The 12573-nt window shown below is 44.0% G+C and overlaps 1 protein-coding gene across 6 annotated transcripts; it reads left to right on the top strand.

Annotated features, from left to right (window-relative positions):
* Positions 1-431: 431 nt before the first annotated feature.
* LOC112256115 (zinc finger protein 2 homolog) lies at positions 432-8058 on the top strand. Of its 6 annotated transcripts, none has more exons than XM_024429117.2 (5): positions 432-761; positions 1513-1847; positions 1996-2135; positions 5530-5590; positions 5688-8058. In XM_024429117.2, exons 2-5 carry the CDS (start codon positions 1556-1558, stop codon positions 7094-7096), a joined length of 1902 nt encoding a protein of 633 aa, XP_024284885.1. In that variant the 5' UTR covers positions 432-761; positions 1513-1555; the 3' UTR covers positions 7097-8058. The 6 variants fall into 6 exon arrangements, with proteins under 6 accessions (XP_024284885.1, XP_024284884.1, XP_024284880.1 ...); XM_024429116.2 differs by having other exon boundaries at positions 1495-1847; XM_024429112.2 differs by having other exon boundaries at positions 432-858; positions 5533-5590.
* Positions 8059-12573: the final 4515 nt, after the last annotated feature.

The following is a 12573-nucleotide window of genomic DNA, read 5'->3' as shown; positions in this document are numbered from 1 at the left end:
TATGTGTTAATTGCAGGGGTGCCCATGGGGCTGGGCATCAGAAATGATCAGCATGAGAGAAGCAGGTTGAGGTTTCCAGGGTTAGAGTAGTGCAGAAATAGTTGTATGCTGAGGCAGTGAAGGAAGTTGAGGAGAATGGGTCAAGGGGGAGCGATCCTGAGAGGAGTGGTGTGAGTTGTAGATATGTACAAGTGATATATCTTTCAGTAGGATTGGATTTTTTAGAATTTATAGCAATGGTCAACTGTACTGCAGGGATGGAATGTACGTTGCAGAAAATTGAGGTTGTGGTGGCAGCTGCAGAGAAGTATTTGGGTGTGCAAGACTTGACATCAGAAGAGTTACAGGGTGTGTTAAGTGGCGGTGTCCCATCCTTTCAGGTTGTTTGCCCGAGGTAGGACTAAATACATTTAAATAGTGGAGTAGGGTGGTGTTATTTTTATTTTTTGTGAGTGTTGTGTTAGATGGTTGAGTATTTGTTTATTTCGTTCAAACAAAGTATAAGGGAGTTGTACTCCAGTCTAGTAGGTGGCGGTAATGCAACATTTATTGGATGCCAACCGCGGTTAAACCTCATCGAAGAAGAAGAGAGGCCCTGAGAGATGACTGCTCTGAGAGATGACGTCGCAGCTGGAGCCTATTGGAATCTTATTGGATATGGAAAATCGCGAGGGTTGGCCGAGAGGCAAGGTCCTCTCGGAAAAATGTTGGTGTGGTAGCTAATTCGAGCATTTGCACAGCAGCGGACAGTTCTAACAAAAGTAAATATGGTTTATATTGCATGCTCCATACGTTGAAGATATACGCCGAAGACCAAGCCAACAGAGTCAGTTGTTTTAGAGACTGCTGTTTTAGCAGGTTCGTGCTGACCGACTGACTGCTATCAATGTGCCTGTCATGTTTACATTTTCACGCGCGGACCCCCCAGCTAGCTCTCTAGCTAGCAATGCACATTCACTGCATGTTGTGTTGGACTTGCTCGTCTGTAAGCAATGCATACACCTTTGCAAATGACAACAACATTAAAAACAGTATAATGTGCATGTATATACGTTTATAGAGTTATCTATGTGACACAAGACATGTTAAACTCGCATGTCCTAGCCCACAGTGTCTTCATCTCGAGTCGTGTAACGTTACTGTAGCTACATCGACATAAATCCGGATATATCCGTTTTTATTCACGTTAAATAACTAAGGTATTTGAGGTATAAATGTTATGTTGATGACAAAGTGTTAACAAAAGCATCGCATTAAAGCTGCACCTTCTGCAAGACCTCTTTGATCACTCCCTAATCAGCATCGTTTCTTTGGTTTGAAAACAATCACAGCAGTATTTTCTTCAGTTTAAAGTTAGAATCTTTACCTTTTTTACGTGGTCAAATATGCCCAAAAAAATCCTGATCTTGAATACAACGTTAGTCTACTATACTGTAACTTTACTGTTGTCCTGTTTAACCTCCTGATGTGTACATGATTCGTCATGATTGACAGCTGAGCTTCCAACTCTAGAACCTGGGTGACGTCACACAAACCTGAGCCAGGGAGATTAAAGATGTCGGAGAAGGTGCAGAACACCTTCAGGTTGCAGCTGTCCTCCATCATGGACTCCCTGCTCACTGCAGCCGTGTGTGAGATCTCCAAGATCTTTGAGGTCAGTCTGAGTGAGCAGCAGGCAGAGCTCACGCAGAGTGTAGAGGAGATCTCAGCATTGAAGGGGAAGCTGAGGCTGGCAGAGATGAGGTTGAAGGAGGGTGGAAAAATAAAGGTGTTGGATGGTACGGCTGCCAACACCTCTGGGCAAACAGTCACTGACGTGACGACAATTGCTGATATAGAAGAAGAAGGTAACTTAATATTGCGTAGACAAATAGCAACATACAATTTCAGGTCTTGATAACAGACATGATATGCATTTTTTTCCCCTCCCAGTTGGTGTCAGCTGAGCTTTATTTTTCTGTGTCATTACATTTCAATTTTTGGGTTTCTATGCAGTACCCGATTGGTGCGAGCCCCTTCAGTCAGAAGATTCTTTAATTCCACCCTCGAAGATCAAAAAGGAAAATGAGTGGCCATGGGTGGACCTGCGACCACTGAGTGTCTCTCTATGGCGCATCCCTAACATCAAACAAGAGGTCAGTTACCTGTCCGGTGTGGGAAACCTGAATCAATAAACAGTCACACCCAAATGTAGCACACGGCTGAACAAAAACATGTCTTCTGTTAATTAGGTTAAAGGGTAACTCTCAACCCCAATTTCAGCCTTTGCCCAACACATTTTCAAGAAATACATTCAGGTTGGGGGAATTGGGGTGGGTAAACGTAGTTGTACCTGATCCAAACACTTTCTCATTAAAGCATATTTACCAGATGTCAACTGGCATGCTCTGATAATACAATTATGTGCATCACAGAAATATGGCTCTGGACAGTTCGCTCACAGTGGTAAGGTGCGGTGTAAGTTTGAATCCCCATGAAATGTGGCCTCATGTTTATTGCGTTATTGTATTGGGAAGAAAGGTGCAATCATTACCTTGAAAATTAAGATTAGGGGCTCAATTCAATCCAACTAGCATTGCAGTATTTACGCAGTAGCTCTTTTTCCAATGGTCAACTTAACTCACAGATTGGTCTTGAGTACTGTATAAAAACCTACAACTACTACAAGGGCAACTCTTCTCACAAGTATGCTTTCACTTTTCAGAATTAGAAGTGTGTTGGCACAGGATGAATATTGTAAATAAAGTATTTTTTTAAATGTATATCTGCCCCATGTGGGATTAAATCTCACAATGCGCCACCATTCTGTCATAGCAGTTGGGAAAAAATACAAGTTGAGATGATCACCATTGTCATCTATTTCTCGCTACGATGGATGTAGCTACGAATATAAACGTATAATCCTTATTGCCTACATGTTTTTTTCTTCGTCGTAGAAGCTCATAGATGTGTATGAGACAGTCAGGAAAAATGTTGAATTTGGTCAAATATGGAAATATGCCTTAGTGTCTTTTCAATTTTGTGTAAAGTCAGAGGTCTAGTCAAGGAAGCATAACGCAAACTACACTGCTCAAAAAAATAAAGGGAACACTAAAATAACACATCCTAGATCTGAATGAATGAAATATTCTTATTAAATACTTTTTTCTTTACATAGTTGAATGTGCTGACAACAAAATCACACAAATTATCAATGGAAATCAAATTTATCAACCCATGGAGGTCTGGATTTGGAGTGACACTCAAAATTAAAGTGGAAAACCACACTACAGGCTGATCCAACTTTGATGTAATGTCCTTAAAACAAGTCAAAATGAGGCCCAGTAGTGTGTGTGGCCTCCACGTGCCTGTATGACCTCCCTACAATGCCTGGGCATGCTCCTGATGAGGTGGCGGATGGTCTCCTGAGGGATCTCCTCCCAGACCTGGACTAAAGTGTCCGCCAAATCCTGGACAGTCTGTGGTGCAACGTGCCGTTGGTGGATGGAGTGAGACATGATGTCCCAGATGTGCTCAATTGGATTCAGGTCTGGGGAACGGGCGGGCCAGTCCATAGCATCAATGCCTTCCTCTTGCAGGAACTGCTGACACACTCCAGCCACATGAGGTCTAGCATTGTCTTGCATTAGGAGGAACCCAGGGCCAACCGCACCAGCATATGGTCTCACAAGGGGTCTGAGGATCTCATCTCGGTACCTAATGGCAGTCAGGCTACCTCTGGCGAGCACATGGAGGGCTGTGCGGCACCCCAAAGAAATGCCACCCCACACCATGACTGACCCACCGCCAAACCGGTCATGCTGGAGGATGTTGCAGGCAGCAGAACGTTCTCCACGGCGTCTCCAGACTGTCACGTCTGACACGTGCTCAGTGTGAACCTGCTTTCATCTGTGAAGAGCACAGGGCGCCAGTGGCGAATTTGCCAATCTTGGTGTTCTCTGGCAAATGCCAAACGTCCTGCACGGTGTTGGGCTGTAAGCACAACCCCCACCTGTGGACGTCGGGCCCTCATACCACCCTCATGGAGTCTGTTTCTGACCGTTTGAGCAGACACATGCACATTTGTGGCCTGCTGGAGGTCATTTTGCAGGGCTCTGGCAGTGCTCCTCCTTGCACAAAGGCGGAGGTAGCGGTCCTGCTGCTGGGTTGTTGCCCTTCTACGGCCGCCTCCACGTTTCCTGATGTACTGGCCTGTCTCCTGGTAGCGCCTCCATGCTCTGGACACTACGCTGACACACAGCAAACCTTCTTGCCACAGCTCGCATTGATGTTCCATCCTGGATGAGCTGCACTACCTGAGCCACTTGTGTGGGTTGTAGTCTCATGCTACCACTAGAGTGAAAGCACCGCCAGCATTCAAAAGTGACCAAAACATCAGCCAGGAAGCATAGGAACTGAGAAGTGGTCTGTGGTCCCCACCTGCAGAACCACTCCTTTATTGGGGGTGTCTTGCTAATTGCCTATAATTTCCACCTGTTGTCTATTCCATTTGCACAACAGCATGTGACATTTATTGTCAATCAGTGTTGCTTCCTAAGTGGACAGTTTGATTTCACAGAAGTGTGATTGACTTGGAGTTACATTGTGTTGTTTAAGTGTTCCCTTTATTTTTTTGAGCAGTGTATATTGGCACACTCCACTTACCAAGACCATTACCAAATAAGGTGCGCTGTCACGTGCCTTTATAGCAAGCCTTGACGTGGTACCACCCAGCATATTTAGAAGGGAGTGTATTTCATACTGAAGCCCTCCCTTGAGATGACGTGGTACCACGCAGAACATCTAGAAGGGAGTACATTTCAAACCGAACCCCTCCCTTGAGATGACGTGGTACCACGCAGAACATCTAGAAGGGAGTACATTTCAAACCGAACCCCTCCCTTGAGATGACGTGGTACCACGCAGCACATCTAGAAGGGAGTACATTTCAACCGAACCCCTCCCTTGAGATGACGTGGTACCACGCAGAACATCTAGAAGGGAGTACATTTCAAACCGAACCCCTCCCTTGAGATGACGTGGTACCACGCAGAACATCTAGAAGGGAGTACATTTCAAACCGAGAGATGACGTGGTACCACGCAGAACATCTAGAAGGGAGTACATTTCAAACCGAACCCCTCCCTTGAGATGACGTGGTACCACGCAGAACATCTAGAAGGGAGTACATTTCAACCGAACCCCTCCCTTGAGATGACGTGGTACCACGCAGCACATCTAGAAGGGAGTACATTTCAAACCAAACCCCTCCCTTGATGACGTAGAGGAACCTTCTTAAGGCACCTCTACATCAGAGTTGAACTGTGAGGGGCAAAAAGAGCTAGATTCGCTCCCAAAACACCTAAATATATCACTTTTGCAACGAACTGTCTAAATAAATTGACTTTTCACTATAACAAAGCCTAAAACATCTGGATTTCCATGATTTTATATTTTTTATCATCAAAGTCACTCTTTAAATGTCTGCTTTAGTAGTACTTTGATGGCGTTTTTGGTTGTGAGCATATTCATTATGAGTCTGTGTTTTAGCAGGCTGAAGATTTTGATAACCACTTGCTGACAGCCCTAGCCAGGAGTCCTCCACGAAAAGGTAAGAGTAAATCATCCTTTCCCCTCGTAATTGTAATTCAGCTCCTGGTGCAGGACATCATTACTGATCCCGCTCGTTCCGCTCCTCTCTCCTCCAGGGTCGGCTGCGGAGCGGTTGTTAAACAGACGGTTAAAAGACATACCTGAACTGAGCGCGGCCTGGTCAGGGTATGGTTGTGGCTCAGTAGGGCGGGGGCGGGGGCTGAGGAAGACCCATGGTAGTCTGTTGTGCACATTCAAACAAGAAAATCCGGAACCCCAGAGCAGTGTCTTATTAGATAAGAATGTCTTGAGGCACAGCACAAGACATGGAAAAGATTGTGACTTACAAAGCAAACACAGAGAGGGGACACATGGGAAAACGAGTGACATAGTGAAAAAGAAGGTAGGAAGGAGAAGAAAGCATTTAAAAATGGAACCTAGTGCAGAGGAAGAAGCAACAACCAGTGGAACTGACAAGAGTTTCTGCTGCAAATACTGTGGGAAGGGCTTTCACAGAGAGTTTGGTCTTTCTGTGCACATGAGGTCTCATAACAAGGGGACATACAAATGTCCTAAGTGTCCCAAAAAGTTTCCGTATCCAAGTGCACTCCGTGTGCACACATTGAACAGCCACGGCAAAACAGAAAAGAACAAACCTTGCTCTAACGTCAAAGAAAAGTTGAACTCTATCAACCATAAAGTGAAATCCCTCTCCCTAAGCAGAACAAAGCCTACTTCCCCCAACAACAAACCTCTCTCTTCCAGCAAGGCCAAACCTCTACCCCCCAAAGACAAACCTACCTCCCCCAACAACAAAGCTGGCTCCCCTAAAGGCAGCACACATCCACAACTTTATTCTTGTCACGTTTGCCATAAGGAGTACACTTCTGCAAAATCCCTGCAGGACCACGAACACATTCACACAGGTGAGAGACCGTACCCTTGTAACCAGTGTGGGCAGAGGTTCCGTGTAAAGCAGTTCCTGATATTACATTTGCGTAAAGCCCATGCGGATGTGTACGGGGGTGAGGAGAGCAGCAGATACCTCTCCTGGACTACACCAGTAGAGGATCCCATTGCTAACGGTGCTGAGCAGCAACCTGCCATTAAGTCTAAGAGCAAAGATGATCGACGTGCAAAGGAAAACAGCAAACGGAAGCAAATGACAGAAACAGACGGCCTGTTTCAATGCACAGTGTGTAAAAAGCTGCTAAGTTCACAGATGAGCCTCGTTCAACACTTTCGCATCCACACAGGTGAGAAACCGCTCAGCTGCGAAGAGTGCGGCAAGAAATTCCGCTGTCACCCCATCTTGATCAGCCACAGGAAGTCCGCCCACCCGGGGAAGAAGTACCAATGCCTCAGGTGTGTTCAGCAATTTGAGACCATGGCTGAACGTAAGAGACATCTGCTACAAGTCCACCAATTCAAGAAACCCAACCCGCGGTCCCGCTGTCCTCGCTGTAACAGGACTTTCCACAACAGTAACTCCCTGAGGATCCACTATGAAACTGTTCATGCCTGAGTCTGTCCACACATGGCTCGGCCTAGTCAAGTTGGAGTGTTCAGCAGGACCAGGATCAATTACATTCAGAAAGTCAGATTGTTACGTCCATTTGAAGTTACATTTGTGATTTGAAAAGTGCTGTTTATTTTCAATTAGTCTTTTTTGTCATCATTGACTGGCTGAGTGAAAAGCGAATTGACCCCAACCCTGGTGGCCAATGAATTAACATGATGCTAAGAGAGGACTCTAAAAGAGCAAAAACCTGTGATTTGGTGGTCAATGTTTGATATGGTGCTCAATATGGGTATCACTGATCAAACTGTGATATGTGGTTGCAGGATCACATTTTTTTAAAGTCAGTGCTGGACCAGTTTATGGCATTTTTGATTTCAACGTCTTGGAGCCATGTTTTTAGTTTCATGTAAACACGTCTCTATCATTTCTATGTTATTATGACAAATGTAACATGTTATTTGTACTGTACATTCTCTATGTTGTCACGAAAAGCACAGGGAATATACTTTTGCTCCATCAGTTTTTTTTTTTACATTAATAAAATGTATTTACTGGAGGTTGACTTTCTTCAATAGGTCATGCATACTTCAATAGGTCATGCATACTTCAATAGGTCATGCATACTTCTATAGGTCATGCATACTTCTATAGGTCATGCATACTTCTATAGGCCATGCATACTTCTATAGGTCATGCATACTTCTATAGGTCATGCATACTTCTATAGGTCATGCATACTTCAATAGGTCATGCATACTTCTATAGGTCATGCATACTTCTATAGGTCATGCATACTTCTATAGGTCATGCATACTTCTATAGGTCATGCATACTTCAATAGGTCATGCATACTTCAATAGGGTTTTGCATGGATCACCCGGTTTATTAGTGACCTTTTATGAATTACAATGATTGCACAAACATGGGCAGTAGAGACCTCTAGTAATAAAGGATAACAAATAGTACATGTTCCTCATTTGCAATAATTATTTCAAGTCATTAGATCTTCAGGTACAGTTAAAAGCCATGTTCACATTGAAGTGACTCAAATCCATTTTCTTTTTTTTTGCATATCCAATTTGTATCTGTTAATTTTCCTGCAGTCTGAACAGCCAAAAAGCACATGGAATCTGATATTTCAAGCCATGTTTCAAACCACCTTCGTAGGTAGTGTGAAGTCAGATACGAATATGATTCCTGGCAATGTGACTTTTCTGAGTGGTCAAATCTGATTTATTTCCCCGCAAATGGTTTTTAGGCTTATTTGGCATATCTTGTTGCTTGCTAGCTACTATGTTGACAGTTTGACAAGATGTGGTAGCCAATGAGCTTGCTAATTGTTTAAACAAATGAGTGAATGTGCCAGAAAGCTAAACCACTAAGTAGTTGACTGCTGTGGCTAGCCAAAAAGGACTTGTATTGGAAATTGGATAGTCTTATTCTTTGATGCTTTAAAAGTGTTCTTACACTATGATTTTGAACATTCAAAGCAATTAGGAAACGTCCATGGCATGTGTTGTCACCTTGTTGCATACTGTAACTTCTGATGGTTACCAATCAGCCTATACCACTGTGCACACACCCTTAGTTACTATGAACTATGACAACTAGCGTAGCCGTGTCAGCAAATGACTGCTGTCACAAACAAATCCGATTTGTCACTTGCTTTTTGGCCAGTCAGTATTAAAAAACAGATTTGAATTTTAAGGCTTTAGATAAAGATAGAACTAACCCAAAATAGTTCACCTGTGTCGTTTCCGATGGGAGCAAATTAAGCATAGTGGGCAGGACCAAGCGCGAAATCCTATTAGCGCGTTGTAGCATGTATTTGCATATTTTTGTTAGGGAACGCCTCCTCGGTGAAGTGCGTGTGTGCACAAACTTAATTCGACCTTGCACTCCTAAACAACGCAATTTTTAAAAACTTTGGCGAAGAGTCAAGTCTATAAAATGTAGTGTGCTGTGTTCGTAGTTTTGGGAACAGAAAAATGTATTGAGATCAGATGTTTAATCGATGAGAAAAATAGCAGAATATCGGCCTAGTTTCACCTAGTTCCATCCTCTCCCACTAACCGTGACTGGACATTCTCTCACTACCATACGTGGCGAGAACCTTCTAAATGGATGCTTCAATTTTATAACCCCTGTGACTTGTCTGGGTTAATCCCTTCTGTCTGTGCTTTAGAACTCCAGGTGTTAATGGAATTACTTCAGAATTTTACAAATTATTTTCTGAACTAGTACCTCCCTTCCAATCTGAAGTAAAACATTTTTAGAGAGTATTAAAAACAATGTTCTCCCTCCTACAATGAATCAGGGGTTAATAACACTGATACCTAAACCTAAAAAAGAAGTGCTGCTCATCGATAACTGGCGTCCAATTTGTCTTCTTAATAATGACTATAAGATATTAGCCTTTCTGCTTGCAAAAATAAATAAAGAAGTCCTGGATGCAATCATTGATGAAACACAGTCTGGCTTCATGAGGAACAGACATATTTCTAACAATGTCAGACTAGTATTAGACATACTTGACTACTCAGACCTAATAACTGAGGATGCCTGGTCATTCTTTAAAAGTAACTTCCTCACCATTTTAGATAAGCATGCTCCGTTCAAAAAATGCAGAACTAAGAACAGATACAGTCCTTGGTTCACCCCAGACCTGACTGCCCTCGACCAGCACAAAAACATCCTGTGGCGGACTGCAATAGCATCGAATAGTCCCCGTGATATACAACTGTTCAGGGAAGTCCGGAACCAATACACGCAGTCAGTCAGGAAAGCTAAGGCCAGCTTCTTCAGGCAGAAGTTTGCATCCTGTAGCTCCAACTCCAAAAAGTTCTGGGACACTGTGAAGTCCATGGAGAACAAGAGCACCTCCTCCCAGCTGCCCACTGCACTGAGGCTAGGTAACACGGTCACCACCGATAAATCCATGATTATCGAAAACTTCAATAAGCATTTCTCAACGGCTGGCCATGCCTTCCTCCTGGCTACTCCAACCTCGGCCAACAGCTCCTCCCCCGGCAGCTCCTCGCCCAAGCCTCTCCAAGTTCTCCTTTACCCAAATCCAGATAGCAGATGTTCTGAAAGAGCTGCAAAACCTGGACCCGTACAAATCAGCTGGGCTTGACAATCTGGGCCCCCTATTTCTGAAACTATCCGCCGCCATTGTCGCAACCCCTATTACCAGCCTGTTCAACCTCTCTTTCATATCGTCTGAGATCCCCAAGGATTGAAAGCTGCCGCAGTCATCCCCCTCTTCAAAGGGGGAGACACCCTGGACCCAAACTGTTACAGACCTATATCCATCCTGCCCTGCCTATCTAAGGTCTTCGAAAGCCAAGTCAACAAACAGGTCACTGACCATCTCGAATCCCACCGTACCTTCTCCGCTGTGCAATCTGGCTTCCGAGCCGGTCACGGGTGCACCTCAGCCACACTCAAGGTACTAAACGATATCATAACCGCCATCGATAAAAGACAGTACTGTGCAGCCGTCTTCATCGACCTTGCCAAGGCTTTCGACTCTGTCAATCACCATATTCTCATCGGCAGACTCAGTAGCCTCGGTTTTTCGGATGACTGCCTTGCCTGGTTCACCAATTACTTTGCAGACAGAGTTCAGTGTGTCAAATCGGAGGGCATGCTGTCCGGTCCTCTGGCAGTCTCTATGGGGTTGCCACAGGGTTCAATTCTCGGGCCGACTCTTTTCTCTGTGTATATCAATGATGTTGCTCTTGCTGCGGGCGATTCCCTGATCCACCTCTACGCAGACGACACCATTCTATATACTTTCGGCCCGTCATTGGACACTGTGCTATCTAACCTCCAAACAAGCTTCAATGCCATACAACACTCCTTCTGTGGCCTCCAACTGCTCTTAAACGCTAGTAAAACCAAATGCATGCTTTTCAACCGATCGCTGCTTGCACCCGCATGCCCGACTAGCATCACCACCCTGGATGGTTCCGACCTTGAATATGTGGACATCTATAAGTACCTAGGTGTCTGGCTAGACTGCAAACTCTCCTTCCAGACTCATATCAAACATCTCCAATCAAAAATCAAATCAAGAGTCGGCTTTCTATTCCGCAACAAAGCCTCCTTCACTCACGCCGCCAAGCTTACCCTAGTAAAACTGACTATCCTACCAATCCTCGACTTCGGCGATGTCATCTACAAAATGGCTTCCAACACTCTACTCAGCAAACTGGATGCAGTCTATCACAGTGCCATCCGTTTTGTCACTAAAGCACCTTATACCACCCACCACTGCGACTTGTATGCTCTAGTCGGCTGGCCCTCGCTACATATTCGTCGCCAGACCCACTGGCTCCAGGTCATCTACAAGTCCATGCTAGGTAAAGCTCCGCCTTATCTCAGTTCACTGGTCACGATGGCAACACCCATCCGTAGCACGCGCTCCATCAGGTGTATCTCACTGATCATCCCTAAAGCCAACACCTCATTTGGCCGCCTTTCGTTCCAGTACTCTGCTGCCTGTGACTGGAACGAATTGCAAAAATCGCTGAAGTTGGAGACTTTTATCTCCCTCACCAACTTCAAACATCAGCTATCTGAGCAGCTAACCGATCGCTGCAGCTGTACATAGTCTATTGGTAAATAGCCCACCCATTTTCACCTACCTCATCCCCATACTGTTTTTATTTATTTACTTTTCTGCTCTTTTGCACACCAATATCTCTACCTGTACATGACCATCTGATCATTTATCACTCCAGTGTTAATCTGCAAAATTGTAACTATTCGTCTACCTCCTCATGCCTTTTGCACACATTGTATATAGACTCCCCCTTTGTTTTCTACTGTGTTATTGACTTGTTAATTGTTTATTCCATGTGTAACTCTGTGTTGTCTGCTCACACTGCTATGCTTTATCTTGGCCAGGTCGCAGTTGTAAATGAGAACTTGTTCTCAACTAGCCTACCTGGTTAAATAAAGGTGAAATAAAAAATAAAATAAAAATAGCTTCATATTATTTTTTAGATTTTTATAAAGCATTTGTCACAGTAGAGCATCAGTTCCTCTTCTACTCCCTTGAGAAATTTGGCTTTGGGGATTTGTTCTGTAAGGCTATTAAGACTATACAAATGCTAACAGCTCTATCAAATTGAAATATGGCACCTCAGCTAGATTTGAGTTAAAGAGAGGAATTAGGCAAGGTTGTCCTATCTCTCTGCTTTTATTAATCACCCAACTTCTTACAAATTATTTAAGTAATAGTCCTGTACAAGGTATTTCCATAGCTGGTATAGAAATTAGTATAAGCCAGCTGGCTGATGATACTACACTTTTTCTGAAAGACGCTAACCAAATTCTCATATCGATCAATGTGATACAATCCTTTTCCAAAACGTCTGGTCTATATCTTAACATTAAGAAATGTGAACTCATGGCTGTCAAAGATTGTGTGACACCTTCATATTATGGTATTCCAGTAAAAGAAGAACTTA

This window comes from Oncorhynchus tshawytscha, linkage group LG08 (assembly GCF_018296145.1).
Source record: "Oncorhynchus tshawytscha isolate Ot180627B linkage group LG08, Otsh_v2.0, whole genome shotgun sequence".
NCBI lineage: Eukaryota > Metazoa > Chordata > Actinopteri > Salmoniformes > Salmonidae > Oncorhynchus > Oncorhynchus tshawytscha.
This window is presented reverse-complemented; position numbering and strand designations above follow the sequence as displayed.